Genomic DNA, 14,601 nt, shown 5'->3' with positions numbered 1-14,601 from the left:
CATTTTTGCAGTTTCACCGGGTAGGTTCTAAAGTCGATTTTAAAACACTTTAGGAAAAGCTAACCAAACAATTTACAAGTGGGATATGAATGCAAAATTAACTTCTCCAAGAAGCGATCTCTTTTTGCAATTGTTCATTGCCCCTCCAAAGAGACTAATGGGTATCCTGGTTTAGTAAAAACAAACAAAACATAGAATTAAAATATGCAATTTCGAGTCCTAACCCCACGATTTACTTGCTTAATAACTTTGGTCAAGTTGCTTACCTTCCTTTGCTTCAGGTTCCTCATTTGTTAAACATGATGACAATTCCTATTCTAATTTCCTTACAAAGTAATTGTTGTGTCAAATTATATACTCTGCATATACGTATGCAAAAAAAATTACACACATGTATTATTTTTACATATGTTTGGGGCCATAGGCCAAATTTAACTCATTCCACCCCTTACACTTGGACCAGATGAAATTGCTAGGCTGTGACTACTCAAAGTATGGCATTGTGACCATTAGCTTGCTATATGTGAATAAATAAGACTAAAACTAAAAAGATTAAAATACACCAAAATAGGGGCACCTGGGTGGCTCAGTCAGTTAGATGTCTGACTTTGGCTCAGGTCATGATCTCTCCGTTTGTGGGTTTCAGCCCCGTGTCAGGCTCTGTGCTGACAACTCAGAGCCAGGAGCCTGCTTTGGATTCTATATCTCCCTCTCTTTCTGCCCTTCCCCTGCTTGTTCCCTCCCTCCCTCTCTCTCTTTTTCAAAACTAAAATAAAACATTTTTTAAAAACACACCAAAATAACATCCCTAAATTTTAAAGACCCAAATATACAAAACAACTAGAACTACTAGAAAAAATACAGAGAATATGTTCATGACCTTGGGATAGAGGATAATTCTGAAACAAAAGTACAAACCATAAAGGCAAATATTGAAAGGTCTCATTACTTCAAAATTTAAAGTATCTGTGGAGAAGTCACCACAGACAAGGTGAAAATAAAGAAATTATGAGAATAATATTTGCAACGTGTGTAATAAGAATAAGTATCCAAATTATATAAACAGCTTTTTACAAATCAGTAAGAAAAGGCAACCAATAGAAAATGGGCAAAGTGTATCAACAAATACATCAAAAAAAAAAGGAGGAAATCCAAATGCCCATGAAAAGATGCTCAACATTGCTACTTACCCAGAAAAAGAAAATTGAAATTAACAGTGGGGTACCATTTTTTACCTTTGAGATTATGAAAAATAAAAAGGTCTTCAACATCAAGTATTATAGAGAAAGGATATATATACAGGACTGGATGTGGGGAAGATGGTGCTCTCACATATTCCTGGACATCATCCACTTGGAATAGCCACTTCAGAGAAAAATAGCCTCAGTTCTACTTCTGGACATACTCCCTAGAAAAGCTCTCACACCTATGCACCTGGAGACATGTATAAAGGATGATCATTGCATTTTTCTTTGGGATAGTTAAAAAAAAAAAAAAAGGAAGGAAGGAAGTTGGGAAGGAAGAAAACAGACAACCTAAATGCCCACCTCAAAGGGAATGGATAAATAAGACGACACAGTCATAACAAAGAATATTATGCAGAAGTTAAAAAGGGATATGTCAGATCTAAACAAAGGAACATGGATAAGATGAAATCATGTTTATTCCAAAGAGCAAGATGAAGAGTGATTTGTATGCATATGTGCACTTATGGATGAAATTAACATACTGAGTTGATTCAACCTTGAATGGAAAGATACACAGCAAACTCCTAATTGGGTTGTCTCTGGGGAGCAGAGAATAGAATGAGAGTAGGGATGATGCTCCAAGGGGCTTGTGATCTGTCTGGATGGTGTTATTACTTCCATAAATCAACAAAAAGGCTGAAAGTAAATATGACAAAATATTAACAGTTGTTAATTCTGGGTGGTAGGAATGTAAGTGTTTGAAGTACTATTCTCTGTACTATGTTGTAACTTTAAATTTCACAGAATTTTTTACAAACTGATGAAGAATTCCTGAACACTGACAAAGCAGTTGACTTCACATGTCACTCACAGAAGACAGTGGCTGGAGAAACAGAGCCAGTGTCTACACCTGGTACTGAGGAAGTGAGGACACAGCTGAAGAGAGCCTCAGACATCGGGTATTGGCAAGGGACCACAAGATCCTAACGTAAGTGGCAGTCGGTGTGGCCAAGAAATATTTAATCTTCCCAAGGACTCCAAAACACACAGATATAGTTCTAATGCAATGAATCAAAAGAGAACTCTTTGCCTAATGATGAAAAATTTTCAATACTACCAGGAAACCCAAGAAGTCCCAACTAATTTTAAATGATCAATCTGAAATACAGAAAATCGTGGGCTGCAGAATATTTTGAAAGAAATGCGATTTTATCACTCTCAAATATACTTTGGAACCCTAAGAATGATCTATTTTTCAAGTCAAGTATTTGGCTTGTAAGATTAGGAAAGACCTAAGTAACCAGCATTTATGTGTCTAAAGAAATAGGACAATCCTAGTTTGTTTGTTTGTTTGTTTTCTAGAGAGAGACAGAGCAAAGCTGGGGAGGATCAGAAAAAGAGACAGAGGATCTGGAGCAGGCTCTGTGCTGACAGCAGACAGCCCAATGTGAGGGTTGAACTCATGAACTGAGAAATCATGACCTGAGCCAAAGTCAGTTACTTAACTGACGGAGCCACCCAGGCGCCCCAAGAAAGAGGACAATCCTGAAAACTGTCCTGTAACAAATTAAACCCTAGAAAAGCTTATTCATGTTATTAACTTACTTAATACATAACTCCATACCAAGAAAAGGTAAATTTTAGCACAGTCCTGCCTGAATTATTGCAAATCCAAAAACATGGAGATTTCTTATGCATTACAGGTTATTCAAATGATTTGGTATGCTGGGGCAGGGTATTAATTAGCCTCCATTCACACTTAACTGCCTTTTACGATTTCCAGCAAACAGTCTTGACTTAATGGTAGCTAAGTCCAAGTAGCGTTAGCCAAATGTCATTCAGGCAAGGTTGGGGGCACATGAGTTACTTACTGTCACTAAGGGTCCAAGCGATGAGATCTTCACTCCATTCCCCCTGGGCCTTGGTGTTGACTCTGGCTCGGACTATGTACTGCTCCCTGGGGTGTAAATTGTTAAGTAGCACTGAAGTCAAGTTGCCTGGGACTTTGATATTCTGCTGGTCACTATTCATTTGCACAGACCTCCTCTCCACTTCAACATAAAAGTCATCTTCTGAGCTTGGAAATATTGGTTGCCAGGTCAAATTTAGAGTAGTCTGACTTTTTGGTAGGAGAATAAGGCCTCTTGGAGGAGGGAGACCTGGGAGAAACCAGAAAGGTTATGATTTTTTTAAAGATTTTATTTTCAAGTAAGCTCTATACCCAACATGGGGCTCAAACTTAAAACCCCAAGATCAACAGTCACATGCTCTACTGACTGAACCAGCCAGGTGCCCCTAGACCATGATTTTTACAGAGGGTGAAGCACAAACAGCCCCAAAGGGCAGCTTTACATAACAACCTTGGCTTCTAGAATAATATACAACTTCACAAGCCATCAAAGAAACACAAGCTAGCAACCATGCAAGACTTTTTTTCTATCAAAACTGCAAATCTTTGTAACAATTCTAATTTGTAGTTTTAATACTTATAATACAGGAAGACCTTTAGAGAACAACTTGGGAATATTTTCCAATAGCCCTAGAATGACCATATGCTTTGGCCCTATAATCTAACCATACCAGGGATTTATATTGGAGAAATAATTCAAAGAAAGGGAAAAACCTATGTACATGAAGATGTTCATTATAGCATTATTTAAATATCAAACAGTCCTAAATACTCAAAATAGGAAAATGCTTTAATAAATTATGATATAGCCATCCAATGGATTAAAATAGATCATGGGGAAAAGTATGGGAGGCCAATAAAATATTTATAATACTTGAGAAAAAACTCTGCAACTTGGTGAAAGTCATGTCTACAAATGGTGAAGGACAGGGAGGCAAGTGATAAACATTTAAAATGTGGAGGGGCGCCTGGGTGGCTCAGTCGGCTGAGAGTCTAACTTCAGCTCAGGTCAGGATCTCACGGCTTGTGAGCTTGAGACCCATGTCGGCCTCTGTGCTGACAGATGGTAGCTAAGTTGGAGCCTGGAGCCTGTTTCAAATTCTGTGTCTTCCTCTCTCTCTGCCCCTCCCTCTCTCCCTCCCTCTCTCTCTCTCTCTCTCTCTCTCAAAAATAAACAAACATTAAAAAAATTTTTTAAAAATTAAAACAGATTTCCCAAGATTGTGGGATAGTAGGTAACTATTCAGTGTTTCTGTCATGCTTTTGAGCAACATATTTTAAAGCAGTTATAGGGCTACTTCTCCTTAGCAAGAATTTCAAACATTATAATAGCTGTGGTGGCAGGGCCTGGAGCAGCCCTGCTCTGATCACATCAAAGTATCAGCTACAACCACATGCTGCCCCTGCCAAGACCCTGGGCTACCAGACAGGTACCTGAATGGAAACAATACGAGTTCTGAAATGAATCAGATAATGCTTTGTGGCTTGGGAAAATTCGTAAGTTCTCCAAGTTTACATGTGACACAGGATAAAAAAAGCAATCTTTCAGACTCAGGAGGAGTAAACGGGATAATGGATGTGAAAATGCTTGGAAGGTGTCAGGGACTCTATTAATATAACCTACTTTACTTCCTTCCTTTCTTCCTTTCTTCCTTTCTTCCTTCCTTCCTTCCTCCCTCCCTCCCTCCCTCCCTTCCTTTCTTTCTTCCTTCCTCCCTCTCTTCCTGTCTTGTGTCAATGGACACAGAAGGAATCTGTGTATTTTCAGTTAATAATAGTAAATTGATTTTTAAATTCCAGATATTAAGTGTTTGTAAAACACAGAATAGGGATCCTCTAACTTGTGATTTCTCAGTGGGGACATTATTGCCCCTAAGGGGGCAAAAACTGGTTCCTGGGATATGAGAACATTTTATACATTACAATGGTTTAGACATTTTGTCTTAAGGACACAGATATCTAAAAAGGGGGCAATAATTGAAGAAGGAGGAGGGGGAGGGGGAAGGAAAGGGAGAGAAGGTTGAGAAACACTGTTCTAACTCTTCTTGGTGAGAAGAAGGGTCTATTTCCATACATCAGGACAGTGACTCCCACCAGCCAGTCTGACTGCTGTTTGTTATACTAGGGAGAACCAGCAGTCAGGTCCCACAATTTACTTGGCATTATGCTAAAGCAATAGTTACTCTCTATAGCATTTGCAAATTAAATCATTATTATAACTATTTAACATGAATACATTTATTACTCTACATAGTTATCATTCCCTATAACCTTTACAAACTCAAAGAGGTGATGTCAACGCCTTTGGCTCATCTCTGAGGTTTAAGGTCCATGAAGCCGCCCAGAGGGGCTAGGCAAGCTTGTAACGACAAAGCAGAACAGAGGGTTGATGTCTTGGAGCATACATCTAAACCTTCTAAGCCTAGGCCTGGTACAGGGGAGTAACTGGGACCAACTTCCCTTTGCCTTTCCTTCGGGAACATGACTTACCCTTCACCCCTCCCTACCTGCCCTGTATGTGCCATGTGTTCAGAGTGGGATCTCTTCCCTCCTCTCCTGGCCTTCTGGCCTTCCCCATTTAGTCAACACACTTATAAATAGTGCAACTGCCAGATAAATTAAAAACCAAACATCAGCAAGATTCAAATGATGGGAAAAGAAGAACCATCAAGAATTCCTTCCCCACCTACCCCTGAGAACTCCTTTGAAATATTCCAAGAGACTTCTAAATACATCCTGGCTGGAACATGTTCTGAGCACTGAAGACAGTCCAGTGTGGGTCTGTGAAGTGTTTTATGATCTGTTCCATAAATACTTTCCATCTGAGTCAGATTATGTATGACCTTCCCCTTTGATTCATCAGTACTGGCAGAGAGAGAATTAACTACCATTTGCCTTTGAGCAGCAACCTGACCACAGCCAGAAGCCCCTTTGATGTCTTTATCTTCTACTTTATATAGTTTCTGGTATGGTTTTTGGTATTTGCTATCTGCTGAGTTCCCAGGAAACCGTTCCTCATTTGCACAATGCTTCTACAAGCACCAGAGTTGCTTTGGAGTTTCCCTTTGGTTTTCTAAGGGTGGCGCTAGTGAGGTGAAACAGGTAGGGTGAGTGAAGTTGGGCAGTCTCTGTTAAGGGAAGCACCACCCCTGCAGGAGACTTAGATGTTCTTTCGTGTTTCACACTCATTAATCCAGATCCTTCTGGACTAAAAATAGGAAAACTGACCAAGTGGGATAAAGAAATGGTGTCTTTGGGCTCCTAGCTAAAATAATAATAATAATAACAACAACAACAACAACAACCAAAGAAGTAAAAGGATGTTAAGTCTGAAGATCAACTTAGTAACCACTCAATAAAATGGGGAAGATGATTCTTACCCTTAAGGTAATATAAATTAAATATATGTGAACTACAAACTATAAAGCGCTGACCAGGAGACAGCAACAAATGCTTATACCCAAGGACCACTAGAAAGGCAAACTTTACAAGGGATCACTCCCCTGTTTCTGACAGGGGTACCTGGGTAGCAGAAAGATGCAGCCTAGGTTAGCATCAAGGAAGCTTCACAGACTCAAAGGATTCTCAATTAACACAATAGAAGGCCAATAGATACTAACATTGATCAACCAAAAAAATATCACTATATTACTCAGAACGTATGGACCGAGGATATGCAAAATCCAGTACAACTCGCCAACTTTTTAGAGCTGCAAAATCTTGAGCCTGACTCCCACCCCAAACCTACTGAATTGGAAACTCTGGATGGGGGGGGGGGGGGGACTTAGATACCTGTTTTAACAGGCTCTCCAGGTAATTCTTATGGACACTAATGTTGAGAACCACTGAGGTATATATAATAAGAAATAGCTTGGGCACCTGGGTGGCTCAGGTGTTAAGCATCTGGCTTCCGCTCAGGTCATGATCTCACCGTTGGTGAGTTCAAATCTCCTATCAGGTGAGCTCAAGTCCCATTTTGGGTAAATACGAGCCCCGCTTGGGGTGAGTCCCACTTCTTTTTCTCTCTCTCTCTCCCTCTCTCTCTCTCTCTCTCTCTCTCTCTCTCTCTGCCCTTCACTCACTTGCACTGTCTTTCTCAAAAAAAAAAAAAAAAAAAAAGGAAGTAGCTTAAGGAGGTGAAACTGACTGCCTATAGGGAGGAGCCCTCGGAGGTGGGGAGGTGACACAGGGGTCTGATCTTTAGATAACAGCCTTTCATTCTATTTGACGTTTCAACTACGGGCATGAATTAGTTTGAAACATTAGAAATTAGTTTTAAAAATAAGTCAACTGGGGGGCGCCTGGGTGGCGCAGTCGGTTAAGCGTCCGACTTCAGCCAGGTCACGATCTTGCGGTCCGTGAGTTCGAGCCCCGCGTCGGGCTCTGGGCTGATGGCTCAGAGCCTGGAGCCTGTTTCCGATTCTGTGTCTCCCTCTCTCTCTGCCCCTCCCCCGTTCATGCTCTGTCTCTCTCTGTCCCAAAAATAAAAATAAACATTGAAAAAAAAAAAAAAAAAAAAAATAAGTCAACTGGGATTTCTGAAGTATGCATGTGGCAAGAGTCTGGCGTAGGCCCTGAAGATGGAAACAGGAAGCTGTTGGTGAAACTCAGGAACCAAGCAGTTGCTGCTAAGTAAATCCCAACTCCTAAGGGATGTCCCTGCCTTCCTGAAGGCTCATCTGCTTCCTCCTCTGTCCCGGACTGCTGCAGACACCCTCCCCCAGGGAGATAGACCAGGAGTGCAGCCCAAATAAAAGAACGATTTGGCTCCAAGCTGTCAACCTTCCTGTCACTTTCCCACCCATTCAAAAGCAAACTCCTTCCCCCTGCACCCCCACCCATCCACTCGCCCACCACCACCCTTCCTGGTCTTCCTTCCTCTTTCCCCTTCCTCCCCGCTCCCACCCAGCGCAGGAATAAATGCCATTTGCTTCCACTGACCGATAGAAGCAGTGGTGAAGCGTCTCACGGGTCCCGGATGCCCTTCCCCGCCCTCTCCACGCCGGACCAGCTGCACGCAGAGCTCGTATTCTGTGCGAGGTTCCAAATAGTTGAGTGTAACAATCTCATTTGTCACTGAGAAGAGGGAAAGTCCAGGAAACTTAAGTTGGCATTCTCATACCTTGCTTAAATCGGAATGTTGTTATTGTGATGTGAACTAGTGTTTGGTTCTCAGAAATAATGTGTAAGTGAAACAGGCAAGCCATTCCTAACATAAGGGAAAAAAGGCTTTTTAAAGGAAGTTTCCAGGTGACGATGTATACATTTCATGTAGGTCTCTGAGCCAGTTAATCACTTCCACATTTGTCTTTTCATTTGTAGAGTAAAACCACACAAATCCTCAACTATATGAAATAACAATTAGATTTAAGGGAGGGAAAATCCCAATTACAATAATATAAAATAATTTAATTGCCACTGTTTTTAAATACATAGTGATTGCAGTCAGGCTCTCAACAGAAGAGATTCTTTGGGAGTTTGTTTACAAAGACCGGATAACAGATTTGTAATAGTTACACTACTTGCACAGGAAGGGCTCTGAAGTACTTGAAAACAGAGCCCATAAACAAATAGTTTATGCATGTTTAGCTATTAGCTTTAGCCAGCCTCTGTCCTCCATAGCTATTGCAAACTATTGCCTTATTGTAGGATAAACTCCCAGTTGGTAAGAAAAAAGAATTGGGCTGTGTATAAGAGTTCTTAGAACACTTTGTGAATGTCCACTTGTAGAAAGTGATGACGGACTAGTACCACCATATTGAAAAAAAAAAAAAAAGCTGATTTTTAATAAGACCTAGCCATTGATACCATAAACAGCAACATAGCAAATCAGCCTTGTGTCACTGGGATTCTGAATTTCGGCTGAGTCTAGAATAGAATGAAGCGCTCAGTAAGGATGCCATGACTTAATTTAACATAGGTCAGCTAGCATTAAGCTCAAACCTCCTTTTGTTTTCTTTCTTGAAACGTCGTCAATTACCTACAGAGAGTATGTGGAGGGCCCTTTTTAGGAACCGACAGGCATAATGATACTAAAGGATGCCTGTTGTCGACAAGTGTGGTAGTGAGAGCTCTAACCAAGTTGGTGCTACCATAGCCAGTTGACAATGTTCAGCTTTAAAAAAAAAACCAACCTGTGATTTCCACATCAGGGAACAAAAAGAACTGCAATTTGTGTTTCAAAATAAATGTAACTGTTTCTGTGAACTGTTGACATGTTATCACATTTTGGGATTTTTTTTCCTTCAGGGAGTTGGGGGAGGGGCAACTCTTTGTCCACATACCGCACCCCCACCCCCAGTTTAGTCTGCCATGGCCCAAACTTTTCAGGTCCAAATTCCTTTCAAAATCTCTGTGTGTTGGGAGCCTGCAGGACAGGGCAAGTCTCAAAAGAGAAAAAGAATGAACAACTCAATACATCAGCAACAATCACCCCTCAGATTTTATAGTCTCTCTGCCTTTCCAGCAGGCCCTGGACTTTCCTATTACCGTATTCATGGCATAAGCATGTATCTTCCACCATGACCCAGCCAGATAGAGTAGCTAAACAGAGGACTGATGAGCCAGAGAAGTGTGGGAAAGACATACTGATATAAATAGTAATGCTGGACACAGCCTGGTTCTGTGTCCTGCAGTATACCACAATTTCCAGAAAGTTAGCCCAAGAACTCAGGACCCATGCACTCTGTCCTGAATACTCTCAAGTGGAACCCCCTGCTATAGCCACTACCCAGGGGCAGAGGAATGGGAGTGGGAGAGAGGATTTCTATATTTGAGGAATTTTTTTTCTACCACTGCCGCTTCTTTAGCTGGAGTCTTTCCTGTTCACACCTTACCTTGAATATGCCGCCAAGCCTCATAATGATTAACAGGTTTGTATAGGAGCTTCTTGGATTTGATTGGTCCATCCCCAAAGTAAGGCTCAGAGCTGATGTTGATGACAGCAAAATTATGACCAGTGTCAATCACGTTTGGGGCATTCAGGGGCTTTGGAAGAACTAAAGAAAATTTCAACAATCGGATTAGTCCTGAACACTTTGGAGCTTGATTATCATTTTTCGTGGAGGTAGAGAAAGAGTGCCCTTACATTTCCAACAAAACCCTCTTGAGGCAAGTGCAATAGGGAAACACTGAGTAACCGCAGGAGGAACAAAAGACAGGGAACTGAGTCTGACACCTGACGGAATGTGACATTTGAGTAACCCCTGTGATAGCTCTGTGGTTTCTCACGGCCATAAGAATCCTATTGTTGCTCAGGCTCAAGGCACACGTGTACACGGACCCAGTTAGCCTCCAAATTGCCAAGAATGACTCCTGCATTGGGGGCACTAGAGTACTCCTAGTACCTCTTGACTGTGGAGAAGCCACAAGAGAAAAATCAGACTGCGCCTGCATATAGTAGCTGACATGGAGAATGCGTAATAATATGCAGAGTTTTTAGAAGTCCCCGCTTATTCCCACAACCCTACAAGAACATACCATCCCCTAGTTATGACTACCCATAAAAAGCAGAACCCTACCTCCACCCAAGCGACTCAGACCCTGTATCTGACTGTACCTGCACCCCACCCATCCCCTTTCAGTGTGTACTTGTGCTTTGCAATAAAGCGTCTTCTGCTCCACTTTGACTCCTTCTTGACTTCTTTCTCACAATGAAACCAAGAACCTGGCACTAGGCCGGTGGTTGAGGTCTCAAGGCCGGAGAACTCCCCCGCATTTGCCATATCACCCTTAGAGTTCTCTGTTCAGATTCAATGCATTTGCCAGTGGTGTGGTCTCCTGGCTTTCCTCTTGCCCCTCAAAACCATTATCCACAAAGTACTCCTTAAAGTATGCTCACTTCCCTGCTCAAGACCTAACTATGGATCCCCATCATGTCTAGAGTAAAATCTAAGATTCATACCATGACCTGCCAGGCCTTGCACAATTGAGCTCCTGCCTCCTCTTGCCCTCACCCAGTACCCTCCAGTGCCATTGACCTTTCAGTTCATCCAACTGACAGTGTACCAAGCTCCCTTCTGTCTCAGGTTCTTTGTACATGTTGTTCTGCCAGCAGTGCTCCAGACCTCCCACTACTCTCTGGTACCTCTTAACTCATCATTCAGCAATCAGCTCTGATGTGACTTCTTCACAGGGGACATCCCCAAACCCCAGTTAGGCTTGTGTGTCATACACCTTCATACAACTTACACTTTTCCTTTATTGCAATTTTCAGAATTTATTATTCTTAGAGATTTTGTGTGATCATTTGACATTGATCTTCCCTATTAGACTATGCATGGTCTCTCTCTCTCTCTCTCTCTCTCTCTCTCTCTCTTTCTCTCTCTCTCTCTCGAGCTTAGAGCAATGCAAATTTATTCTTATAGTTCTGGAGGTCAGAAGTCAGACACGGGTCTCACTGGACTAGGATCAAGGTGTTAGCATGGCAGTAAGGGAGCTCTAGGGGAGACTCTGTTTCCTTGTTCTTTCCAACTTCTAGAAACCACCTACATTCCTTGACTCGTGGCTCCTTCCTCCATCTTCAAAGACAACAATATCATGTCTCCTCAACTCTTTTTTCCATTGTGATATCTCTGACTATAACTAAGAAAAATTCTCTGCTTTTAAGGACTCATGTGATTACAGTAGATCCACCCAGACCATCCAGAATAATCTCCCCATCTCAAAGACCAAGTATTCTCAATGGGGTGAAATAGCAACCCCAAGGTGGTTAACATTGGTTCTTGCATGATTGGAAAAGCCTCAGATAATACAATGGTTTGTGGCCCTCGAAAGAGCCTAAGTTCATAAACAGATATGCAGTACATTCATGATACTAACATTTTATGGTGTTGGGAGGAGAGTTTGGGAATAAATTTCTAAAGGGGCTCCTTGGTGAGGTGATAATGATAAAAAGGTTGTAAAACACTGCACTGGACTCTAAACCCCGAAAGGACAAAGACCATGGAGGTTTACCAGGTGCTGAGTAATGTTTGTCAATTGAATTTCTAGTGAGTTCTGTAGCTCCACTAACCTATCCTTCTTAAAAATGCACACCTGTTTTTTTCCTCCCCAAGAATGTATGCTATGTATGTAGAATCTTTCAGATTCTGCCAGTGTTTTTAGTTAGGGCAGTTTCTCAGAAGAGGGCACTGCTGTGAGTAAATTCATTCATTAAGTCATGCTTCCCTTGTATGATCAAATAAGACCACCTGTTTGCTTAAACCATCAAATGCTTATTTTATTATAGCTATTAATACCAGTATCTTATAAAAGGGATACTTTTACAAGCATGAAACAAACTGCCCCAAAGCTTCCTCTTAGTAATTTATCATTTTATTTTTTGTCTTTTAATAATTTTTATTGAGGAACGCCTGGGTGGCTCAGTCGGTTAAGCATTTGACTTCGGCTCAGGACATCTCACAGTCCGTGAGTTAGAGCCCCGCATTGGGCTCTGTGCTGACAGCTCGGAGCCTGGAGCCTGCTTCAGATTCTGTGTCTCCCTCTCTCTGACCCTCCCCCGCTCATGCTCTGTCTCTGTCTCAAAAATAACCATTAAAAAAATTTAATAATTTTTATTGAGATATGCATAATGTAAAGTGCAAAAATCTTAAGTGTGTTTAGCTCAAGGGACTTTACCTGGGTACACACCCACGTAACCATGACCCAGACTGAAACACAGTACATTTCCAGCGCCTCCTCGCCCCCCGAAAGGGAACTCTTGTGCCCCTGCCCTGTCAATAGGGAATTATTTTCCTGGCTTCTGTCATTATCAATTAGGTTTGTCTGTTTTTTAACTTTATATAAATGGAATCATAAAGCATATATTTTTGTTGCTCAATATTATGTCTATGTATTGTTGCAGGAATTAATTTTTTTGCTATTTAATATTGCATTGTAGGATGTTATGAGCTGAATTGTGTTCCCCCAAACAATTATTATGTGTATGCATATGTGTATGCATATCTGTTATGTACTTAAACAGATCCTACATTGAATTCTTAACCCCTAGTACCTTGGAATATATTTGAAGATGGGGTCTTTAAAGAGGTCATTAAGTTAAAATGGCATTAGGTCTGTTCCTAATCCAATATAACCGTTGTCCTCTTTAGAAGATTAAATCAGGACACACACAAAGGGAAGACCATATGAAAAATACAGGGAAAAGAGAGCCATTCATAAGCCAAGGAGTGAGGCCTTAGGAGAAAAATCAGCTCTGCTGAAACCTTAATCACTCACCTGGCCTCCAGCACTTGAGAAAACAAATTTCCATTGTTTAAACCACCTAGTCCGAGAAACTTTGTATGGCAACCCTAGCAAACCGTTGTATGTGAATATACTACAATTTATGTATCCTTTATGATGTTGACGGATGTTTGGGTTAATTTCAATTTGGGGCTATTATGAATAAAACTGCTCTGAACATTATTAAAGATGCCTTTTTGAACATACACCCTCATTTCTTTTGAGCATGTATCTAGGAGAACTGCCAGGTCATAGGTATGTGAATGATTAGTATGTATTTTCAGTTTTCCAAAGTGGTTGTACCAACTTGTATTCTGGTAGCAAAAAACCTTGCATCTTTTTTTTTATGTATAAACTATGATTAAAGACACTGATTAAATTACCTAATGGCTATTTCCATTTTATGGATATCGGTAATTATGACATGAAGAGGCATCGGTAACCTAGTAAAACAGATGCTTCTATGCACTGATGCTGTGTGCTGTGACTTCCACCAAAAAATAAAAATGAGAACTACTGACTCTTCTGAATCTTAGCAACATGGTTTATTTTTGACTTATTTATTTTCCATGGGCAGCAAACATTCCAACAAGCTTAAAAATAAGGTAATTTGTCTTGTCTGCATATCATTTCCTTCCTTTCAAGAACACGCAAGATATAAGAAATTATTTTGATCGTGTGAATGTTCTACTGAATAAAACAGATCAGGGCTTTTTTCCAGTAACCCAAAAAATATTAAAGATTCTTTGGCAGTTTACATGGATCCTCAGGGTACAGAATCCAAATGTATAAGTCTGTATTCAGGCTAATGTTGTTATTGGTCTTTCAAAAAAAAGATTAGGTTCTGGGCATTTACATTTATTTCATTTATGGGAATTAGCTCTGGGATAGCCCAAAGATTCCTAATCAAGTAGCAAAATGGGTCAAATACAAGTTAACGTTTGTTATCTTGCTTCTTAATCTTTAACACAACAGACTCAGAAAATAAAATGGTCTAGAAAAGATGGTGGAGTATTTGGAGTCAGGAGACCCAGGTTCAAAACTCAGATTTACTTCTTAAGAGATATGCTACCTTACACAAGTTAACTAACCCCTCTGAATTTGTTTTCTGACTGGTGAAGTGGTCATAACAACATCTATCACCCACAGTTCTTACAAAAATTAAATAAGATGAGGTATGTGAGGCACTTAGCTTGGTGCCTTTTCTTTCTACAACACATATCAGAGAGCTGTTTGCTGTTTTTGTCTAAATGAGTTCATAAGAAACTGACAAATTTAGGG

At 40.7% G+C, this 14,601-nt stretch overlaps 1 protein-coding gene across 3 annotated transcripts in view; it reads right to left on the bottom strand.

Annotated features, from left to right (window-relative positions):
- TEK (TEK receptor tyrosine kinase) overlaps positions 1-14,601 on the bottom strand; it is a 106,262-nt gene that overhangs the window by 23,230 nt on the left and 68,431 nt on the right. For 2 of the 3 annotated variants that reach the window (XM_045470145.1, XM_045470146.1), the window contains exons 10-12: positions 9,933-10,094; positions 8,038-8,172; positions 3,059-3,346 (exon numbers count right to left, since the gene is read on the bottom strand). In XM_045470145.1, coding sequence (XP_045326101.1) covers positions 3,059-3,346; positions 8,038-8,172; positions 9,933-10,094 — 585 coding nt within the window. The remainder of the gene's footprint in view (positions 1-3,058; positions 3,347-8,037; positions 8,173-9,932; positions 10,095-14,601) is intronic. The other variant, XM_045470148.1, reaches the window with a different exon arrangement.

This window comes from Leopardus geoffroyi, chromosome D4 (assembly GCF_018350155.1).
Source record: "Leopardus geoffroyi isolate Oge1 chromosome D4, O.geoffroyi_Oge1_pat1.0, whole genome shotgun sequence".
In the NCBI taxonomy this organism is placed as follows: domain Eukaryota; kingdom Metazoa; phylum Chordata; class Mammalia; order Carnivora; family Felidae; genus Leopardus; species Leopardus geoffroyi.
Note: the sequence above shows the minus strand (reverse complement) of the source record. Positions and strands in the feature narration are given on the sequence as shown.